General features: G+C 46.3%; 1 protein-coding gene across 1 annotated transcript in view; it reads left to right on the top strand.

Annotated features, from left to right (window-relative positions):
• ptprc (protein tyrosine phosphatase receptor type C) overlaps positions 1-20,297 on the top strand; it is a 56,980-nt gene that overhangs the window by 20,734 nt on the left and 15,949 nt on the right. The window contains exons 9-15 of the mRNA XM_033027891.1: positions 2,316-2,392; positions 5,546-5,582; positions 8,131-8,228; positions 10,272-10,397; positions 11,064-11,218; positions 14,222-14,357; positions 18,015-18,164. Of these exons, the coding sequence (XP_032883782.1) occupies positions 2,316-2,392; positions 5,546-5,582; positions 8,131-8,228; positions 10,272-10,397; positions 11,064-11,218; positions 14,222-14,357; positions 18,015-18,164 (779 nt within the window). The remainder of the gene's footprint in view (positions 1-2,315; positions 2,393-5,545; positions 5,583-8,130; positions 8,229-10,271; positions 10,398-11,063; positions 11,219-14,221; positions 14,358-18,014; positions 18,165-20,297) is intronic.

Raw genomic sequence — 20,297 nt, 5'->3', positions numbered from 1 at the left:
CCAGTACTTTGTGCCTTGATATGTTTTTAGCTGAGGTGTTTCTCTGTAATGACAGAACAGTATGTTTCCATAGCATATCTTAGTATGAAATAACACCAAGAAAGTTGAAGGAGTTTGTCTGTGTATTGCAGCTGTATAGGTTGAAGAAGCATTCTTTATTAAGTATATTAGTCTTTGGAGACAGGCCCTCTGGCGCACAGCATCCACACCGACCATCAATCACTTGTACATTAGTTCTAACCTACACACTAGGGACAATTTATAGAAGCCAATTAACTGACGAACCTGCAAGATTTTGGAACATGGGAGGAAACTGGAGCACCCGGAGAAATACCACGTGGTCACAGGGAGAATGTACAAACTTTACACAGAGAGCATGCAGTCAGTTTTCGCCACCTCCAACGTGACCCCACCACTCGCCACATCTTCCCAGCTCCCCCCCGTCTGCTTTCCGCAAAGACCGCTCCCTCCGTAACTCCCTGGTCAATTCATTTCTTCCCATCCCTCCCGCACCACTCCCTCCCCGGGCACTTTCCCTTGCAACCGAAAGAGATGCTACACTTGTCGCTTTACCTCCCACCTCGACTCCATTCAAGGACCCAAGCAGTTGTTCCAGGTGCGACAGAGGTTCACCTGCATCTCCTCCAACCTCATCTATTGCATCCGCTGCTCTAGATGTCAACTGATCTACATCGGTGAGACCAAGCGTAGGCTTGGCGATCGTTTGGCCGAACACCTCAGCTCGGTCCGCATTAACCAACCTGACCTCCCGGTGGCTCAGTACTTCAACTCCCCCTCCCATTCCAAATCCAACCTTTCTGTCCTGGGCCTCCTCCATGGCCAGAGTTAGCACCACCAAAATTGGAGGAGCAGCACCTCATATTCCACTTGGGCAGTTTGCACCCTAGCGGCATAAACATTGACTTCACCAATTTCCGGTAGCCCTTGCTGTCACCTCCCCTTCTCAGCTCTCCCTCAGTCCTCGGGATCCTCCTCTTCCTTTCTCCTTTCTTCTCCCCCCACCCCCCCACCCTACATCAGTCTGAAGAAGGGTTTCGGCCCGAAACGTTGCCTAATTCCTTTGCTCCATAGATGCTGCCGCACCCACTGAGTTTCTCCAGCACTATTTCTACCAGCATGCAGTCAGGATTGAACCCTGTCTCTGTAAGGCAGCAATTCTACCGCTGCGCCACCGTGCCACCTAAACTTGTACACCATTACTTTGCAACAGTCAAAAAACATGTGCTTTATATAGAAAAGAGAGCTTTCGATCAAATGCTAGAGGCCATCGCTTTAAGGTGAGAGCGGCAAGGTTTAAAGACGATGTACAAGGTAAGTTTTTTTACACAGAGGGAGGTGGGTGCCTGAAGTGTGGTGCTAGTGATGGAGATGGAGGCAGATGGATGACAGTAAGTGTTTAAGAAACATTTGGATAGGCACATGGAATGCAGGGATATGGATTATGTGCAGCAGATGAGTCTTGGCATTATGTTCAGCACAGATATTTTTGAGCTCGACAAAGGTCAAGGCTGGGTTAATGCTGTGAAAATAATTTGGCCAATATGCTAACTTGAGTGGCATGGACAAGGTAGACCAAAGGGCCTATCTCTGTTAAAACTCACAGACTCTTTTAAGACTCTATAACTCTAAGACAAGGCTCTGTTAAGACTTTCAGACTCTTCAAGACCCACAACAAGTACGTAAGACTCTGAGACAAAGCTCTAAGATTCTAAGATAGAAAATGCTGGAGTAACTCAGCGGGACAGGCAGCATCTCTGGAGAGAAGGAATGGGTAATGTTTCGGGTTGAGACCCGTCTGCAGACTGAGAGTCAGGGAAGAGGGAGACACAGAGATAAGGAAGGGTAAGTTACAAAGACGAGACATCAAAGTGGATGCAGCTTAAGGAAAATGTAGAATAGATAATTATTAGCTTGGAGAAGGTGACAACGAAGCATACAGAGATAAAATGTAATCAGTGGGCCAGTTAGACTGGTCGGAGAACTGGGAATGTGGTGGGATGGGCGGAGAGAGAGTGAAAGCAAGGGTTATTTGAGGTTGGAGAAGTCAATGTTTATACCGCTGGGTTGTAAACTGCCCAAGCGAAATATGAGATGCTGTTCCTCCAATTAGCGCTGGGTCTCACTCTGACAGCGGAGGAAGCCCAGGATAGAAAGGTCAGTGTGGGAATGGGGAGGAGTGTGAAAGTGTTTCAGCATTCTATGACTGAGCTGATGAATGGATTTAGCTTGGAACATCTCCTTGCTACTTCAATGAATCTTTCCAATTAGACTAAAGGCTTGCATTTTCTCTGCAGATGATCACAACCGTGTGCAACTTTCTACAGTGACCGGCGAGCATGGGTCAGATTACATCAACGCTAGCTTCATTGACGTAAGTGTGAATGCTCAGCGCTGACGGCCGGGTTGTATGTAAGAATTTAATATTGGGTACTTTGACGGCATCCTGAGGGTTGAAACAAAATATGCTGGAAGGGTAATGTGTTCTTTGTCAGCATACTGAATTTACAGGTTACAACAGGAGGCAGCCCCCGACCAAAACAGGAAATCCAGTTCTACTGGCAATTAATTCTTAAAGGGTTGACGGTGGATATGCAATGGAAGGCATTTAAAGACTGCATGGATGAACTACAATAATTGTTCATCCCAGTTTGGCAAAAGAATAAATCAGGGAAGGTTGTGCATCCGTGGATAACAAGGGAAATCAGGGATAGTATCAAAGCAAAAGATGAAGCATACAAATTAGCCAGAAAAAGCAGCCTACCAGAGGACTGGGAGAAATTCAGAGACCAGCAGAGGAGGACAAAGGGCTTAATTAGGAAAGAGAAAATAGATTATGAAAGAAAACTGGCAGGGAACATAAAAACTGACTGCAAAAGCTTTTATAGATATGTGAAGAGAAAGGGATTAGTTAAAACAAATGTAGGTCCCTTGCAGTCAGAAACAGGGGAATTGGTCATGGGGAACAAGGACATGGCGGACCAATTGAATAACTACTTTGGTTCCGTCTTCACTAAGGAAGACATAAAAAATCTCCCGGAAATAGCAGGGGACCGCGGGTCAAAGGAGATGGAGGAACTGAGTGAAATCCAGGTTAGCCGGGAAGTGGTGTTAGGTAAATTGAATGGATTAAAGGCCAATAAATCCCCAGGGCCAGATAGGCTGCATCCCAGAGTACTTAAGGAAGTAGCTCCAGAAATAGTGGATGCATTAGTGATAATTTTTCAAAACTCTTTAGATTCTGGAATAGTTCCTGAGGATTGGAGGGTAGCTAATGTAACCCCACTTTTTAAAAGGGGAGGGAGAGAGAAAACGGGAAATTACAGACCAGTTAATCTAACATCGGTAGTGGGGAAACTGCTAGAGTCAGTTATTAAAGATGGGATAGAGGCACATTTGGAAAGTGGTGAAATCATTGGACAAAGTCAGCATGGATTTACGAAAGGTAAATCATGTCTGACGAATCTTATAGAATTTTTCGAGGATGTAACTAGTAGAGTGGATAGGGGAGAACCAGTGGATGTGTTATATCTGGACTTTCAGAAGGCTTTCGACAAGGTCCCACATAAGAGATTAGTATACAAAGCACACGGTATTGGGGGTTCAGTATTGATGTGGATAGAGAACTGGCTGGCAAACAGGAAGCAAAGAGTAGGAGTAAACGGGTCCTTTTCAGAATGGCAGGCAGTGATTAGTGGGGTACCGCAAGGCTCAGTGCTGGGACCCCAGCTATTTACAAGCTATTTACAATATATATTAATGATTTGGACGAGGGAATTGAATGCAACATCTCCAAGTTTGAGGATGACACTAAGTTGGGGGGCAGTGTTAGCTGTGAGGAGGATGCTAGGAGGCTGCAAGGTGGCTTGGATAGGCTGGGTGAGTGCGCAAATGCATGGCAGATGCAGTATAATGTGGGTAAATGTGAGGTTATCCACTTTGGTGGCAAAAACAGGAAAGCAGACTATTATCTAAATGGTGGCCAATTAGGAAAAGGGGAGATGCAAGGAGACCTGGGTGTCATGGTACACCAGTCATTGAAAGTAGGCATGCAGGTGCAGCAGGCAGTGAAGAAAGCGAATGGTATGTTAGCATTCATAGCAAAAGGATTTGAGTATAGGAGCAGAGAGGTTCTACTGCAGGTTCTACTGCAGTTGTACAGGGTCTTGGTGAGACCACACCTGGAGTATTGCGTACAGTTTTGGTCTCCAAATCTGAGGAAGGACATTATTGCCATAGAGGGAGTGCAGAGAAGGTTCACCAGACTGATTCCTGGGATGTCAGGACTTTCATATGAAGAAAGACTGGACAGACTCGGCTTGTACTCGCTAGAATTTAGGAGATTGAGGGGGGATCTTATAGAAACGTACAAAATTCTTAAGGGGTTGGACAGGCTAGATGCAGGAAGATTGTTCCCGATGTTGGGGAAGTCCAGGACAAGTGGTCACAGCTTAAGGATAGAGGGGAAATCCTTCAGGACCGAGATGAGAAAAACATTTTTCACACAGAGAGTGGTGAATCTCTGGAACTCTCTGCCACAGAAAGTAGTTGAGGCCAGTTCATTGGCTATATTTAAGAGGGAGTTAGATGTGGCCCTTGTGGCTAAAGAGATCAGGGGGGTATGGAGAGAAGGCAGGTACAGGATACTGAGTTGGATGATCAGCCATGACCATATTGAATGGCGGTGCAAGCTCGAAGGGCCAAATGGCCTACTCCTGCACCTATTTTCTATGTTTCTATGTTTACTCTTGGTCCTCTCTGGACCAAGTGTTGACTTGCATGAAGGCTTCTCAAGACATCCACATCCGAGTTATCATTCCTCAGGAGATGATCCAGCATGGCAAGAAGATAGTGCTTTAATGCTCCTTGTCTTGCCTTTCACTTTGCAAGCCAACTCTTATGACTGTCTGCCTCATGATTACACCCAACCCAGGTGACTATTTGTGTACTAGCCACAGAAGTAGATCGACAATCACATATTACAATCCCTCCATACACTTAAATCTCTACTCCGACAGCAACACTTCCCTTATCATGTATGTACACACTGTAAATGGCTCGATTGTAATCATGTATTGTCTTTCTGCTGACTGGATAGCACATAACAAAAGCTTTTCATTGTGCCCCGGTACACATGACAACAAACTGAACTGAACTGATAGCCAAGAGCAAACTGCTGGAAGAACTGAATGAACTGACGGCCATCCAGACGAAATGTCCTGACCTGTAACTTCATCTGTCCATTCCTGCCATGGATGCTGCCTGACCCGTTGAGTTCATCCAGCACTTTTTGGTTTTTGCTCCAGATCCCAACAACTGTGGTCTCTCGATCTTTGTTCCAATGAGACCCAAGGTTTTGTAGACCTCGATATTCAAGCTACTTCCTACACATGCATTTTGAACAGACTATTAGTGACGATTGTAAAATTCCCTCCATAACTCCATTGTTATTCATTTTCTCCATTGCTGGCTAATTATTGACCATTTCATTACTATTGTTTTCAACATTATTATCTTTTTAATGCAGGGCTTCAACGAACCGCGGAAGTACATTGCTGCCCAAGGTACATTTCATTCTATACAGGCTTTATTGTTCCAGCTAATGTCACGATGCAACTTTAATGAACAGCTTGCTAATTAACGTTGGGTGTCTATCCAGCAGTTCAATCGTTTCAAAGCCAAATCTAATGGAGATTAGTAGCCAAGTTACAGAGAATTGCAGATATCTCCTGTATGGAGTTGAGGCAGGTACAATGACAATATTTAAAGCAAATTGGGATAGGTATATACTGCATTGAAACCAGCCCCTCTGCCCAACTTGCCCAAGCCAACCAGGATGCCCCATTTACACAGGTTCCACCTGCCTGCATTTATTTAACCCATATCCCTCTAAAGGATAGAACATGTGCAAGGATGGTCGCTTGTCGACGTGGACTCGTTGGGCCGAGGGGCCTGTTTCCACGCTGTATTTCTAAAGTCTAAAATGAAGTTTAAATGCCCTGTGTGTTAATGGAATGATCAGGGCAGCTGTCCTGCTAGGATTCTGGTGATGTGGGACTCATCTCCGTGTTGTTACTCCTCATGAGCTGATGTAGCTACGGAGCAGCGGGGATAGCACGGTGTGGCAGCGCTAGAGTTGCTGCCTCACAGCACCACATACCCAGGTTTGATCCTGATTACGGGCGCTGTCTGTACGCAGTTTGTACGTTCTCCCTGTGACCGCGTGGGTTTTCACCGAGTGCTCTGGTTTCCTCCCACGTTCCAAAGAAGTGTAGGTTTGTAGATTAATTGGCTTCTATAAATGATCCCTATTGTGCAGGATGGAACTAGTGTTCGGGGTGATCGCTGATTGGTGAAGACTAGATGGGCTGAAGGGCCTGTTTCCACACTGTCTCTAAACTCTAAAGTAATGTCTAAAGACTGTTGATGGAATAATCAGGGCAGATTTTCCTCCCGGATTTGAGAGTCCTCTGAGATGTGATGCATCAATGCAGTAACACCATGAGCTGATGTAGCTACTTGCATGGAGTCACCTAACCATATAGACTATTCCACCCTCAGATTCCCGACAAAGCACACTAAGGCAGGTGACACTTGGTGACACTCCTCTCCTATATACTGTAAAGCATGTGCCCTCGATGCACAGCCCCCACCTTGCCTAAGGAGACGGTGTGGAGAGGAAGCAAGCACTGTAGTGTTCTCAGTGAAGCAGGTGTGTTGGAACCAATGGCAGCGTCATGGTTACCTCAAGCCCAATTTAACAACCGACACCTGGAGGTCACACCACAGGGGGAAGTCCCTATGAGAAGTGATAGAATGGGCTACCAAACACTTTACCTCCCATTCCCACACTGACCTTTCTGCCCTGGGCCTCCTTCAGAGTGAGGCCCAGTGCAAATTGGATGAACAGCACTTTATATTTCACTTGGGCAGTTTACACCCCAGCGGTATGAACATTGACTTCACTAACTTCAAGTAACCCTTGCATTCCCTTCTCTCTCCATCCCTCCCCCAACTAAGTCGTTGTACCAGCTTCAAAGTCGTCCTGTTGAGTCTCATTGTTACTTGTTGTCACCTAGCCCACAGCTAACAATGGCCCGTTTCCTTTATCATCAATGCTTTTTTGCATATTTTCATTCATTTGTTCTACATCTCTCCACATCACCGTCCAAATCTCTCGTTTGCCTTTTCCCTGAATCTCAGTCTGAAGAAAGGTCTCGACCCAAAACGTCACCTATTCCTTTTCTCCAGAGATGCTGCCTGTCCCGCTGAGTTACTCCAGCTTCTTGTTTCTATCTTTGGTTTAAACCAGCATCTGCAATTCCTTCCTACACAGAATGGGTTTTAGATTTAACACGAGGCACTTCAGACTCTGTCCAAGAGGGGGAAATGTGAGAGTAATTAGTGTTGCTGGTCATTTGTAAGAAACAAATTAGTGGATATTTCCATAAAACTGGCGGGCTAGTTGGTTTGAAGACAAAAAGATTAGAGCAGATGAAAGAAAGAGAGGGCTATGGACCATGGGCTGGTAAATAGGATTAGTGTAAATGAGTTCTTAATGGATAACATGGACATTTCTTGGTTAGTAAGGGCGTCAAAGGTTACGGGGAGAATGGGGTTGTGAGGGAAAGATAGAACTTGTGATCAATGGGCCAAATGGCCTAATTGTCCTCCTATGTCTCCATACTACAAATCTCTACAATACTACAAATCTCAGGATTGAACCCAGGTATCTGGCACTGGTCGGCAGCAACTCTACCATTGTGCCACTGTGCTGCACTGTGTGTTAATGCCGCTGGGTGTCATTTAATGTAGGTTCATTTAATGTATGTTTGTAGGTTAATTGGTTTGCTAAATGTAAAAATTGTCCCTAGTGGGTATAGGATAGTGTTAACGTGCGGGGATTACTGGTCAGCACGGACCTGGTGGGCCAAAAGGGCCTGGTTCCACGCTGTATCTCTAAGCTAAACTAATTTAACAGCTTATGCTGTTCTCTCTCCCCCTCATATGTATCTACACTCCACTCATTTAGAGCCGTCACATCAATGAGGCCCAGGCCCTACATGTCTGCCATGTTTGCATGGTGGTGATTTCTGACCGTTTCTTTCTCAGGACCGAAAGAGGAAACAGCTGATGATTTCTGGAAAATGGTGTGGGAACAGAAAGTGACTGTTGTCGTCATGGTGACTCGCTGCGAGGAAGGGAAGCGGGTAAGATACATGCTCACAACTCACGCCACAACTTCCGTCATTAACCTCCTGTGCGCCCTGCTCTATTTCCAACTGGATTGTACACACTGGGTCCTGGAAACAATAACAGCAGCGGGTATTGCAAAGGATGGATCACTCGGCAGGCCAGGCAGCATCCGTGGAGAGAGAACACGGCAATCTTCAGCATTCAGAACTCCTTTGGCAGATCTGGGCAAAAAGTAAACAAGCTGGTTTTCAATGGGAGAGATGGAAGAATAAAGGTAAAGACAGAATGGGAAGATGTTGAAAAGTGTCGAGAGAGTTTGATTGTCCAATGTCCCAAAACGGAACACAGAATCATAGAGTGATACAGCGTGGAAACATGCCCTTCAGCCCATCTTTCCTACTCCGGCCAACATGTCCCTCCTGCAAGCGTTTGCCCCATATCCCTCTAAACCTCTCCTATTCATGTACCCATCTAAATGTTTCTTAAACATTGCAATAGTACCTTCCACAACTACCTCCTCTGGCAGCTCGTTCCATACACCCACCACCCTTTGTGAAAAAGCTACCCAACCAGTGAGCATCCTAATTCCTACTTGCAGCAGCACAACAGCTGTGTACACATAGTTTTCAAGTACAATTAGGTAGAGCAAAGGGGAAGATACAGAGTGTAGAGTATAGTTCTCAGCATTGTAGCGCACCAGTTCCAGAGACAAGTCCAATGTCCACAATGGGGTAGAGGTGAATCGGACAGCACCCTAGCTTATGGAATGAATGCTCAGAAGCCTGCTAACAGAGAGGAAGAAGCTGTTCCTGATTGTGGAGGTGAAACCAGGAGAATCTCTAAATGGGAAGCAACTGAAGGCTGTATTATTAAATATATTAGAAGAGAAGGTACATATATTTCTGAATGCTAAAGGATTGAATAGGTGTGGACACTCAAGGCTTCCTTACAAATAATTTCATCACACTTTCCAGTTTCATGCTCCCTGTACTACAGCAGAGTGACCAATACAAAACACAATACAATACTCCAAGTGTGGCCTCTCCAAGCCTTCCACAACCAGATGTGCTTTCTGATCAAACTTGTCCAAGACAGGTGAAAGATCAGACATTGACCACCAAATTATGCCTTCGTATCCAATACATTGTCGGGGCTATTTGTCGGAGAATTTTTCAGCCTACAGGTTCAAAGTGTAGGTTCAGCCTACAGGCTCAAAGGGCTCTCGTGCAAAGTAGACACAGAATGGTTTTTTAAAGTTTTAGAGATACAGCACGGAAACAGGCCCTTCTGTCCACCGATCAGCGATCCCTGCACATTAACACTATTCTACACACATTATTGCCAATTTACACTTATACCAAGCCAATTAACCTCCAAACCTGTACATCTTTGGAGTGTGGAAGGAAACTGAAGAACTTGGAGAAAAAACCCACGCGGTCACAGGGAGAATGTACAAGCTACAAATGCTGGAGTAACTCTGCGGGTCAGGCAGCATCTCTGGAGAACAGGTATAGGTGACGTTTCGGATCTGAACTCGTCTTCAGAATGAAAGATGGAGATGGCCAGGGTCGGCAACAGATGGCCTCGGGAAGGGTGGAGTCCATAATGGCCCATTGTAGGCTGGGATACAAGGAAGTGAACAGTGGAAATGGTGGAATGACTAGGGCAGGAGTGAGGAGGGGAAAGGAATGTAAGAGTTACTTGAAATTGGAGAAATCAACGTTCATACCACTGGGTTCTAAACTATCCAAGCGAATTATGTACAAAGTAAACAGAACATCCTGTTTATTCTCAGCAGGGCAGACAGCATCTGTGGAAAGAGAAAATGAGTGAGCACAAGTTAACAAAGGTGGATGAAGAGGCTTGGACGTAAAATATCAACTCTCTCTCTCTACGGATGCTGCCCGACCTGCTGAGTGTTTCCACTATCTTCTGTTTTAGTTTCAGGTTTCCAATATCCACAGTTTGTCCTTCATTTTCTTGGTTGGAAATGCTGTCTTAACCAATACAAAACCAATGCAACTGTCACAAATGGTGTGTGTTTTTTTTTTTTCCAGCCCAAGTGTACTCAGTATTGGCCCACCATGGAAGAGAAGTCCATGTATTTTGGGGACTTCTCAGTGAGAATCAAGGAGGAGAAGTGGTGCCCGGACTATGTCATTCGCAAGCTCTTCATTGCTCCGGTATGTCTGACAAAACACGTTCTCGGTTTCCACTCCACTCACTCTCCAGTCAGAGAATAATGCAGCATGGAAACAGGCCCTTAAGTCCAACCTGCCCACACCGACTTACATGCCCTATCTACACTACGCCTACGTTTGGCCCATATCCTTCTAAACCTGCCCCATCCATGTACTTGTCCAAATGTTGTTTTAAATGTTGTGATAGTACCTGCCTCAACCACCTCCTCTGGTAGCTCACTCTGTACGAGCTTTGTGTAAAAAAAGTTGCTCCTCAGGTTCCAATTAAATCCTTCCCACCCTCACCTTAAACCTATGTCCTCGTGTTCTTGATTCCCCTACACTGGGTAAAAGATTCATCCCGTCTATTCCCTTCATGGTTTTATACTCCTCCTGCGCTCCAAAGAATAGTCCTAGTTCTAGCCCTGCTCAATAGTCCTAGCCCTGCTCAACCTGTAGTTCAGCCCCTCGAGTTGCAGCAACATCCTTGTTAATTTCCTCTGAGCCTTTTCCAGCTTCACAGTAAGGAGGACACACACAAAATGCTGGAGTAACTCAGTGGGTGAGGCAGCATCTCTGGAGAGAGGGAATGGGTGACATTTCATGTCGAGACCCTTCATCAGACTGATGAAGGAGATTGTTAATTGACTTGTTGTCCTGTTCTTTCAGAAGGAAACATCTCCAGATCGAGAGGTGACGCAAATCCAGTTCACCCGGTGGCCAGACCATGGCGTTCCCGAGGACCCACATCTTCTGCTCAAACTGCGGCAGAGAGTTAATACCTTCAGAAACCTATTCAGCGGCCCTATTGTTGTACACTGCAGGTAAGCTGCCAGAGAGCCATCCTGACCTCCCATCTACCTCACTGGAGACCTTCAGACCATTCGGATGTTACTGGACTTTCTCTGCGACTAAACCCTTGGTTATTCCCTATATCCTGTATGTGGACAGCTTGATTGTAGTCATGTGTAGGAAGGAACTGCAGATACTGATTTAAACCAAAGATAGACACAAAAAGCTGGAGTAACCCAGCAGGTCAGAGTGCTTTACTGAAGAAAAGGAATAGGTGACGTTTTGGGTCAAGGCCTGAAGAAGTGTCTCAACCCGAAACGTCACCCATTCCTTTTCTCCAGGGCTGCTATATGACCCGCAGAGTTACTCCAGCACTTTGTGTCTTCTGTAAAAACAAACAGTAATTGTGCAAAGACAAAAACAATGCCTTCAAGGAGTCCTCACCACCCATTGATGACCCCTCCACTTGGACTCCTCCTGATGGCCACCTGCCTTCTTTAGACCTTTTCATTACCTATTGCCGGCGGGACATCAACGGCCTCAACTTCTTCACTCCCCTTACTCACTCTAACCTCTCCCCCACTGAACGTACAGCCCTCCGCTCACTCTGCTGCAATCAGACTGGGTGATAAAACCTGCCGACAAGGGAGGTGCCGTGGTAGTCTGGCGCGCCAATCTCTACAAGGCTTAGGCCAGACGCCAACTCTCAGACATCTCCTCCTACTTATCCTTGGACCATGACCCCAGTGGACGAGCACCAGGCCTTAATCTCAAGCACCATTACAGATTTCATCACTTCCGGCTCTCTGCCCTCTAAAGCCTCCAACCTTCATTCCCCGATTTTATCTTCTCCCCAAATTCCACAAACAGAGCTGTACTGGCAGACCTTGTCTCTGCTTGTTCATGTCCCACCAAATTAATTTCCACATAACTCCATCCTATCCCCCCTGGTTCAATCCCTCGCCACCTATGTCCAAGACACCTCACACGCTCTTTGTCTTCTTCATGACTTCCGTTTTCCAGGCCCGCACTCCCTCATCTTCACTATGGACGTCCAGTCACTATACACCTCCATCCCCCACCAGGAGGGTCTTAAAGCCCTCCGTTTCTTTCTCGACCGCAGAACCAGCCAATTTCCATCTACCAGTACTCTCCTCCTCCTAGCAGAGCTGGTCCTTACCCTCAACAACTTCTCATTTGATTCCTCCCACTTCCTCCAAATCCGAATCTATAGGCACTTGCATGGGCCCCAGCTATGCCTGCCTCTTTGTAGGGTACGTCGAACAATCCCTATTCCAGGCGTACACTGGCCCTATCCCCAAACTCAACCTCCGCTACATTAATGGCTGCATTGGTGCTACCTCCTGCATCCATGCAGAACTCACCGACTTCATCAACTTCACCACTAATTTACATCCGGCACTCAAATCTACTTAGACCATCTCCCACATCTCTCTCCCGTTTCTAGATTGCACCGTCTCCATCACAAGAAACAGATTACGTTGCCTATTTCCTTTGCTCCATAGATGATGCCTATGATACCCGTTGAGTTTCTCCAGCATTTTTGTCTACCTTCTACTACAAACCTACAGTCTCCCATAGCTATGTTGACTACACTTCTTCCCACCCTTCTTCTTGTAAGGACTCTATCTCCTACTCCCAATTCTTCCATCTATGCCGCATCTGCACCCAGGATGAGATTTTCCATACCCGGGCATCGGAGATGTCCTCATTCTTTAGGGAACGATGGTTGCCCTCTTCCATTGCGGGCACTCACTAGGGTCTCTTTGACATCCCGCAGCTCCGCTCTTGCTCGCCCTCCCCCCATTCGTAACAAGGACAGAGTCCCCCTTGTCCTCACCTTCCACCCCATCAGCCGCCGCATACAGCATATAATCCTCCAATATTTTTGCCACCTCCAACGGGATCCCACCACTGGCCACATCTTCCTATCACCACTTTCTGCGTTCCGCAGAGACCGTTCCCTCCGCAACTCCCTGGTCAACTTGTCCCTTCCCACCCAAACCACCCCCTCCCAGGTACTTTCCCCTGCAACCGCAGGAGATGCAACGCCTGTCCTTTTACCTCCCCCCTCGACTCCATCCAAGGACCCAAACAGTCTTTCCAGGTGAGGCAGAGATTCACTTGCAGCTCCTCCAACCTCATCAACTGTAGCCGCTGTTCCAGGTGTCAACTTCTCTACATCGGCGAGACCAAGCGCAGGCTCGGTGATCGTTTCGCTGAACACCTCCGCTCAGTCCGTCTTAACCTACCTGATCTCCCAGTGGATCAGCACTTCAACTCCCCCTCCCATTCCCACTCTGACCTTTCTATCCTGGGCCTCCTCCATTGTCAGAGTGAGGCCCAGCGCAAATTGGAGGTACAGCACTTCATATTTCGCCTGGGTAGCTTACACCCCAGTGATATGAACGTTGACTTCTCTAACTTCAGATAGCCCTTGCTTTCTCTCTACATCCACTCCCCCTTCCCAGTTCTCCCACTAGTCTTACTGTCTCCACCTACATTCTATCTTTGTCCCGCCCCCTCCCCATACATCAGTCTGAAGAAAAGCCTCGACCCGAAACGTCGCCCATTCCTTCCCTCCAGAGATGCTGCCTGACCCGCTGAGTTACTCCAACATTTTGTGTCAGCCTCTAAGTTTATGCAGTTTGGAGTTCATTTGGAGGTTGTAGTGTTTAGTAGCCTGATGGTTGCAGGGAAGAAACCTCTTACACCCATCTTGGTTGCTATGGACGGGTTGGTCTGAAGGGCCTGTTTCTGTGCTGAGTGATCTTGTGTATAGCCTGTTCACAGTTTGCCATCTCTCTTTGCCATGTTGGGCTGCAGAGCCTGTTTATCTGTGTTCAGCCTGCATGTTTACTGTTGGCCCTCTCTGTTTGCAGTGTTGGGATTGCAGGGCCTGTTTCTATTCTCTGTGCTTGGTTGCTATGGATGAGTTGGTCTGCAGGACCTGTTACTGTGCTGTACGACTGTGTTCAGCCTGCATGTTCACTGTTGGCCCTCTCTGTTTTCAGTGCTGGCGTGGGCCGCACAGGCAGCTACATTGGGATTGATTCTATGCTGCAGGCCCTCGAGGCAGAGGGGCGAGTGGATGTTTATGGATACATCGTTCAGCTCCGCCGCCAACGCTGTCTCATGGTCCAGGTGGAGGTAGGTCTATTGTTGCACCAGCACTCTGCCTTTACACCAGCGGGCCCCACTGACAGTACGCTCAACACTGCGTGTGGGACGCCACATTGATGCAGCGGGTCGAACTACTGCCTCACAGTGCCAGAGTCCTCGCTTCAACCCTGACCTCGGATGCTGTCTATGTGGAGTTTGCATGTTGTCCCCATGACTACATGTTTTTCCTCCGGGTGCTCCGGTTTTCTCCCATTTTCCAAAGACAGGCGGGTTTGTAGGTTAATTGACCTCTGTAAATTCTCCCTAGTATGTCGAGTGCAGATGAGAAAGTGGGATAACATACAGTGCATTCAGAAAGTATTCACAGCCCTTCACTTTTTCCACATTTTGTTACGTTACAGCCTTAAGGGGCTGTCCCAATGTACAAGACAATTCAAGAGCTCTCCCGAGTTTAAAAAAAAAATCAAACTCGTGGTAAGTACGTAGCGGGTACGTCTGAGCTCGGGACGTCTCTTAGCAGCTCGTAACGCTAACGGCAGGTGCTCGGGAAATGTGATAAGCTCGGGAAGACTCGTGAAGATGCTGAAAAATGTCCACGAGAGCCCAGAGTATCTACGAGCGGCTATTACCGTGATTCTCCGAGTTCGAATTAGATGACTCAGGAGAACCCTTGAATTAGCTCATACAGTGGGAAACCCCGTTATTTAAAAATGGATTAAATTCTTTTTTTTTTTTATCATTAATCTACACACAATAAGCGAAAACAGGTGTTTAGACATTTTTGCAAGTAATTAAAAAGAAATAACTGAAATATCACATTTACATAAGTATTCAGACCATATGCTACGTCACTCAAAATTGAGCTTAGGTTCATCCTGTTCCCATTGATTATCCTTGAGATGTTTCTACAACTTGATTGGAGTCCACCAGTGGTAAATTAAATTGATTGGACATGATTTGGAAAGGCACACACCTGTCTACATAAGGTTCCACAGTTGACAGTGAATGTCAGAGCAAAAGCCAAGCCATGAAGACGAAGGAATTGTCCGTAGACCTCCGAGACAGGATTGTGTCGAGACACAGATCTGGGGAAGGGTATAAAACAATTTCTGCAGCATTGCAGGCATCGAAGAGCACAGTGGCCTCCGTCAGTCTTAAATGGAAGAACTTTGGAACCGCCAGGACTCCTCATAGAGCTGGCCGCCCGGCCAAACTGAGCAATCGGGGGAGAAGGGCCTTGGTCTGGGAGATGACCAAGAACCCGAGTGGCTTCGTGACAAGTCTGTGACTGTCCTTGAGTGGCCCAGCCAGAGCCCGGACTTGAACCTGATCGAGCATCTCTGGAGTAACCTGAAAATAGCTGTGCATCAACACTCCCCATCCAACCTGACAGAGCTTGAGAGGATCTGCAGAGAAGAATGGGAGAAATTACCCAAATACAGGTGTGCCAAGCTTGTAGCATCATACCCAAGAAGACCTGAGGCTGTAATCACTGCCAAAGGTGCCTCAACAAACTACTGAGTAAAGGGTCTGAATACTTATGTAAATGTGATATTTCAGTTATTTATTTTTAATTACTTTGCAAAAATTTCTAAACACCTGTTTTCGTTTTTTATTATGGGGTATTGCGTGTAGATTGATGATTAAAAAAAAAAAGATTTAATCCATTTTAGAAAAAGGCTGTAACATAACAAAATGTGGAAAAAGTGAAGGGGCCTGAATACTTTCTGAATGCACTGTCGAACTAGTGTGAACGGGTGATCGATGGTTGGTGAGGAATTAGTGGGGCGAAGGGCCTGTTTCCATGCTGTATCTAAAATAAATCAACCTAAACTGTCTTTTGCCCTGCTAAAACACAAAGTTGAGGTTCACCCTGTCTTAGCCACCTAGCAGCTGAACCCTGGAGTCATACAACGTGCCGACCAGCCATCACCCCTACACTAGCACTATCCTACACACTAGGAACAATTTACAACTTTTTACAGAAATCAATTAACCTACAATAAAGCAGCAGCTGTGCCACTGTGCATCCACCTATATCTCAGATTCAGATTCAATCTTTATTGTCATTGTGCAGTGTACAGTACAGAGACAACGAAATGCAGTTAGCATCTCACCCAGAAGAGCGAACATAGAATAATGGAACAGTAATATATATACACAGTAGCAGTGGTGCAATTTTTCTGGGGGAAGGAGTGTCCGGGGGGGGGGGGGTGTGACTGGCAATCACCAAGGTACAGAAGGTCTAGGGGCGGCATGCAGATCCCCATCCATATTAACGGGACGGAGGTGCTCAGCTTGCCCATGCCCACCAAGATGCCACACTCGAGCTGGTCCCATTTGCCAGCATTTGGCCAATATCCCTCCAAACCATTCCTATCCATGCACCTGGCCAAATATCTTTTAAACATTGCAATTGTACCCACCCCTACCATGTCCGGATGCAGCTCGTTCCATTGGCCTCTGTGTGGAAATCTTGCCCCTCAGATTCCCTGAAATTGTTCCCCTCACACTGTGAATCTATGCCCTCTAGCTTTAGAAGAGTCAAGAGAGTTTTATTGTCATGTGTCCCAGATAACGCAATGACATTCTTGCTTGCTGCAGCACAACAGAATATGTAAACATAATACAGAACTGGAGTTAAATGTTCAGTGTGTCTATAGACCATATATGTACACAATAAATAAACAGATAAAGTGCAATAGACTGTTATTGTTCAGAGCTCGTTTGATGTCGTATTTAGTAGCCTGATGGCTGTGGGGAAGAAGCTGTTCTTGAACCCGGATGTTCCAGATTTTAAGCTCCTGTACCTTCTTCCCGATAGACTCCCCAACCTTGTGAAAAACACTGCCACAATCTAGCCTCGCTCCGACCCTGATATGACAAAGGAACAGAGTTGGGTTACTTGGCATCCATGCCTTATGGGCTTATAGTCTCATGATTTTGTAAACCTCCATGTCATTCCACAGCCAACATTGCTCCAGGTAAAACAATCCCAGCCTATCCTTGGACATCCAGTATCCTGTCCCGATAAAATCCTTATGAATTTTCGCTGCACCCTTCTCATTGACAATTTCATGCCATCTGTTATCAGGCAACTGAACCATCCTATCACCAACTAGAAAGTGGTCCTGACCTCCCGTCTACCTCATTGGAGACCCTCAGACTATCTTTAATCAGACCCTACTGGTCTTGCACTAAACATTTTCCTCTTAATCGCGTATCTGTACACTGTGGGTGAATTGATTGTAATCATGTATAGTCTTTCCGCTGACTGGATAGCATGCAACAAAAAGCTTTTCACTGTACCTCAGCACACATGACAATAAACCAAACTTAGCAAATTGATTCATCCAATCATCCTGCTCTCTGAAGCACCTCATGATTACAGATGTTGCCATGATTCTGTCGACCTGTTACTTTTCTCATGTGTCAAAGAGACATACAGCATGGAAACAGGCCCTTTGGCCCAACTTGGCTATGCCAACCAACATGTCCCATCTACACTAGTCCCACCTGCCTGTGTTTGGTCCATATCCCTCTAAACTGTTCCTGTCCATGTACCTGTCTAAATGTTTCTTAAACGTTGGAATAGTCCCAGCCTCAACTTCCTCCAGCAGCATGTTCCATACACCCACCATCCTTTGTGTAAAAAAAGTCTGACCACCATGTGTTCTGTTGCAGGCCCAGTACATTCTGATCCACCAGGCTCTGCTGGAGTATTACCTCTACGGGGAAACGCAGGTCAACCTGCCCGAGCTGCCCAAACACCTGATTAACTTCAAAAAGCGAGACCCACCATCAGAGCCGTCCCTCCTGGAGTCCGAGTTCCAGGTCAGTTCAAGCGAAGGATGTGCTGGCTCTGGAGAGGGTCCAGTGGAGGTTTACAAGAATAATCCCACGAATGGCTGGGTTAATGTATGATGAGCGTTTGACGGAACTGGGCCTCTACGTGCTGGAGTTTAGAAGAATGGGGGGGGGGGGGGGAAACCTCATTGAAACTTAACAAATAGTGAAAGACCTGGATGGAGTGGATGTGGAGACGATGATTCCACTAGTGGGAGAGTCTAGGGCCAGATGTCACAGCCTCAGAATAAAAAGATGTACCGTAAGAAAGATGAGGAGGAACTTCTTTAGTCAGAGGGTGGAATTCATTGCCACAGATGGCTGTGGAGGCCAAGTCATTGGGTACTTTTAAGGTGGAGGTTGGCTGATTCTTGATTAGTATAGGTGGCAGAGGTTATAGGGAGAAGGCAGAATAATGGGGTTGAGAGGGAATGATAGATCAGCCATGAATGAATGGTGGAGTAGACTTGATGTGCCAATTGACCTAATAAGCGAGTTTGGTATCTCGATAAACGTAAGGAATCATGGGATTCACTATATTTTGTCTTCCACCACAGTGAGGAGTGTGTAGGAGTCACTGTGGTGGATGTTCAATGTTAAAAGGTGTTTTGTTTGTTTTGTCACCAAGATGGCGTCCGGAAGGGAGAGTGAACGCTGGCGCGTTTAGCTGCCGCTGCTCTCTCTTTGAATTGTGTGTTGTCGATGTCCCTACTATTTTTTGTTTTTTTTTGTTTTATTCTGCTTATATGTTTTATAATCTGCTTATGAAATTTTGTAAGGCATCCTTGAGAGTCTTTGAAAGGCGCCCATTAGTATAATGTTAATAATAATAATAATTCAGGGTTTTAAAAAAAAGCGAACGCAGCACTGTGTATAAATTGTTAACTATTTTACCAAGGAATTAATCTAGAATTCTGTCAACTCAATAGCTTCCTTTCTTGTTCTGCTGTTCACACACTACTGACACAGTACCAGTTCTAGTTCAGTCATTCATCTGCAATTATGAGATATTCAAAAAGTTAAAGAATTTATTATTTTCATTTATTCCTTAATGCGTTGGCTGCTGGAATAAGAAAATATTACTTGTGTTTGAAACATTTTCTTATCTTTATTCATAATTTATGTGTAAAAGTATATTTAATCTGAGGCAGTCAGCGACTGTATCAGTGTGGTGAGGGCTGATGCTTTACCTACAGGCAGTGTGAATGTTCCGTTAGGGCAAAGATTCATCTCTGAGGAAAACTGAGTACAGGGTTGGTCCTGTGAAGGAGCCACCAATCCGATATAAGACATTTAACTGCGAAATGCATGCCCTTCAGTATTGGATAGATTGAGTGGAGGGTGTGTGCTGTTCCAAGTTTGCAGTGGTTGCGGTGTGTTTCCCCCAGCCATCCACCCAGTGCACGTTGACCAGCGCAGTTCACCAGCCCTTGTTAGCAGAGGCTCTTTGTGCAGGTGTTACCCGAAACCCAAAGGTTTTGTGGAGGTTCTGCGTTCGGATCGGGCACGCAGCGAGCTAACAAGAGGGCTGTCAGATCAGAGCAGCCCAGGTTGCCGAGTGGCTGAAGGGCAGATTTTAATGGGTCGTTAGTAAACTGTTCCATCTGTACGACATCTCCAGCTCTCTCTCTCTCTCCCAGATCCCTCACCCCAACTGTTGACAAAGTCTGACTGAGAAAATGCTCCCACTCATATTACGGGTGGGCTCCGCGTTTGCCCACTCGCTGGGGCGGGCGGTGCCTCCTTCAAAGAGAACGAGAACAAGTCCCATCAGCTGGGGAACTGCGAACCACTCCTGAGTGAAGCCTCTAGTTTGGCTGCGGTTCAAATGGCTGCAAATTCTCATAATTATCACTGCCCGTTCACCCGGACCCGGCTCCCAACTGTGTGCCCTGACAGACTGGAACCAACCCCACAGGTTAAAGTGACAGCATCTTTATTTAAGCCAAGCCACCTCGAAAGTTTAACCAGACCAATCTGAACTTTCCAACCCAACCCCCACACAGCACATTCTCCTTGTTTCCTTCAATCAAGGAAGGTTGTTTAGATAGGAGCCTTCCTCAGACTCCCCACCCAAAGGTCTTCTGTCCATTCCAAACACAGATGCCGCCTGACCCACTG

This window comes from Amblyraja radiata, chromosome 10, assembly GCF_010909765.2.
Source record: "Amblyraja radiata isolate CabotCenter1 chromosome 10, sAmbRad1.1.pri, whole genome shotgun sequence".
Taxonomy (NCBI): domain Eukaryota; kingdom Metazoa; phylum Chordata; class Chondrichthyes; order Rajiformes; family Rajidae; genus Amblyraja; species Amblyraja radiata.
Note: the sequence above shows the minus strand (reverse complement) of the source record. Positions and strands in the feature narration are given on the sequence as shown.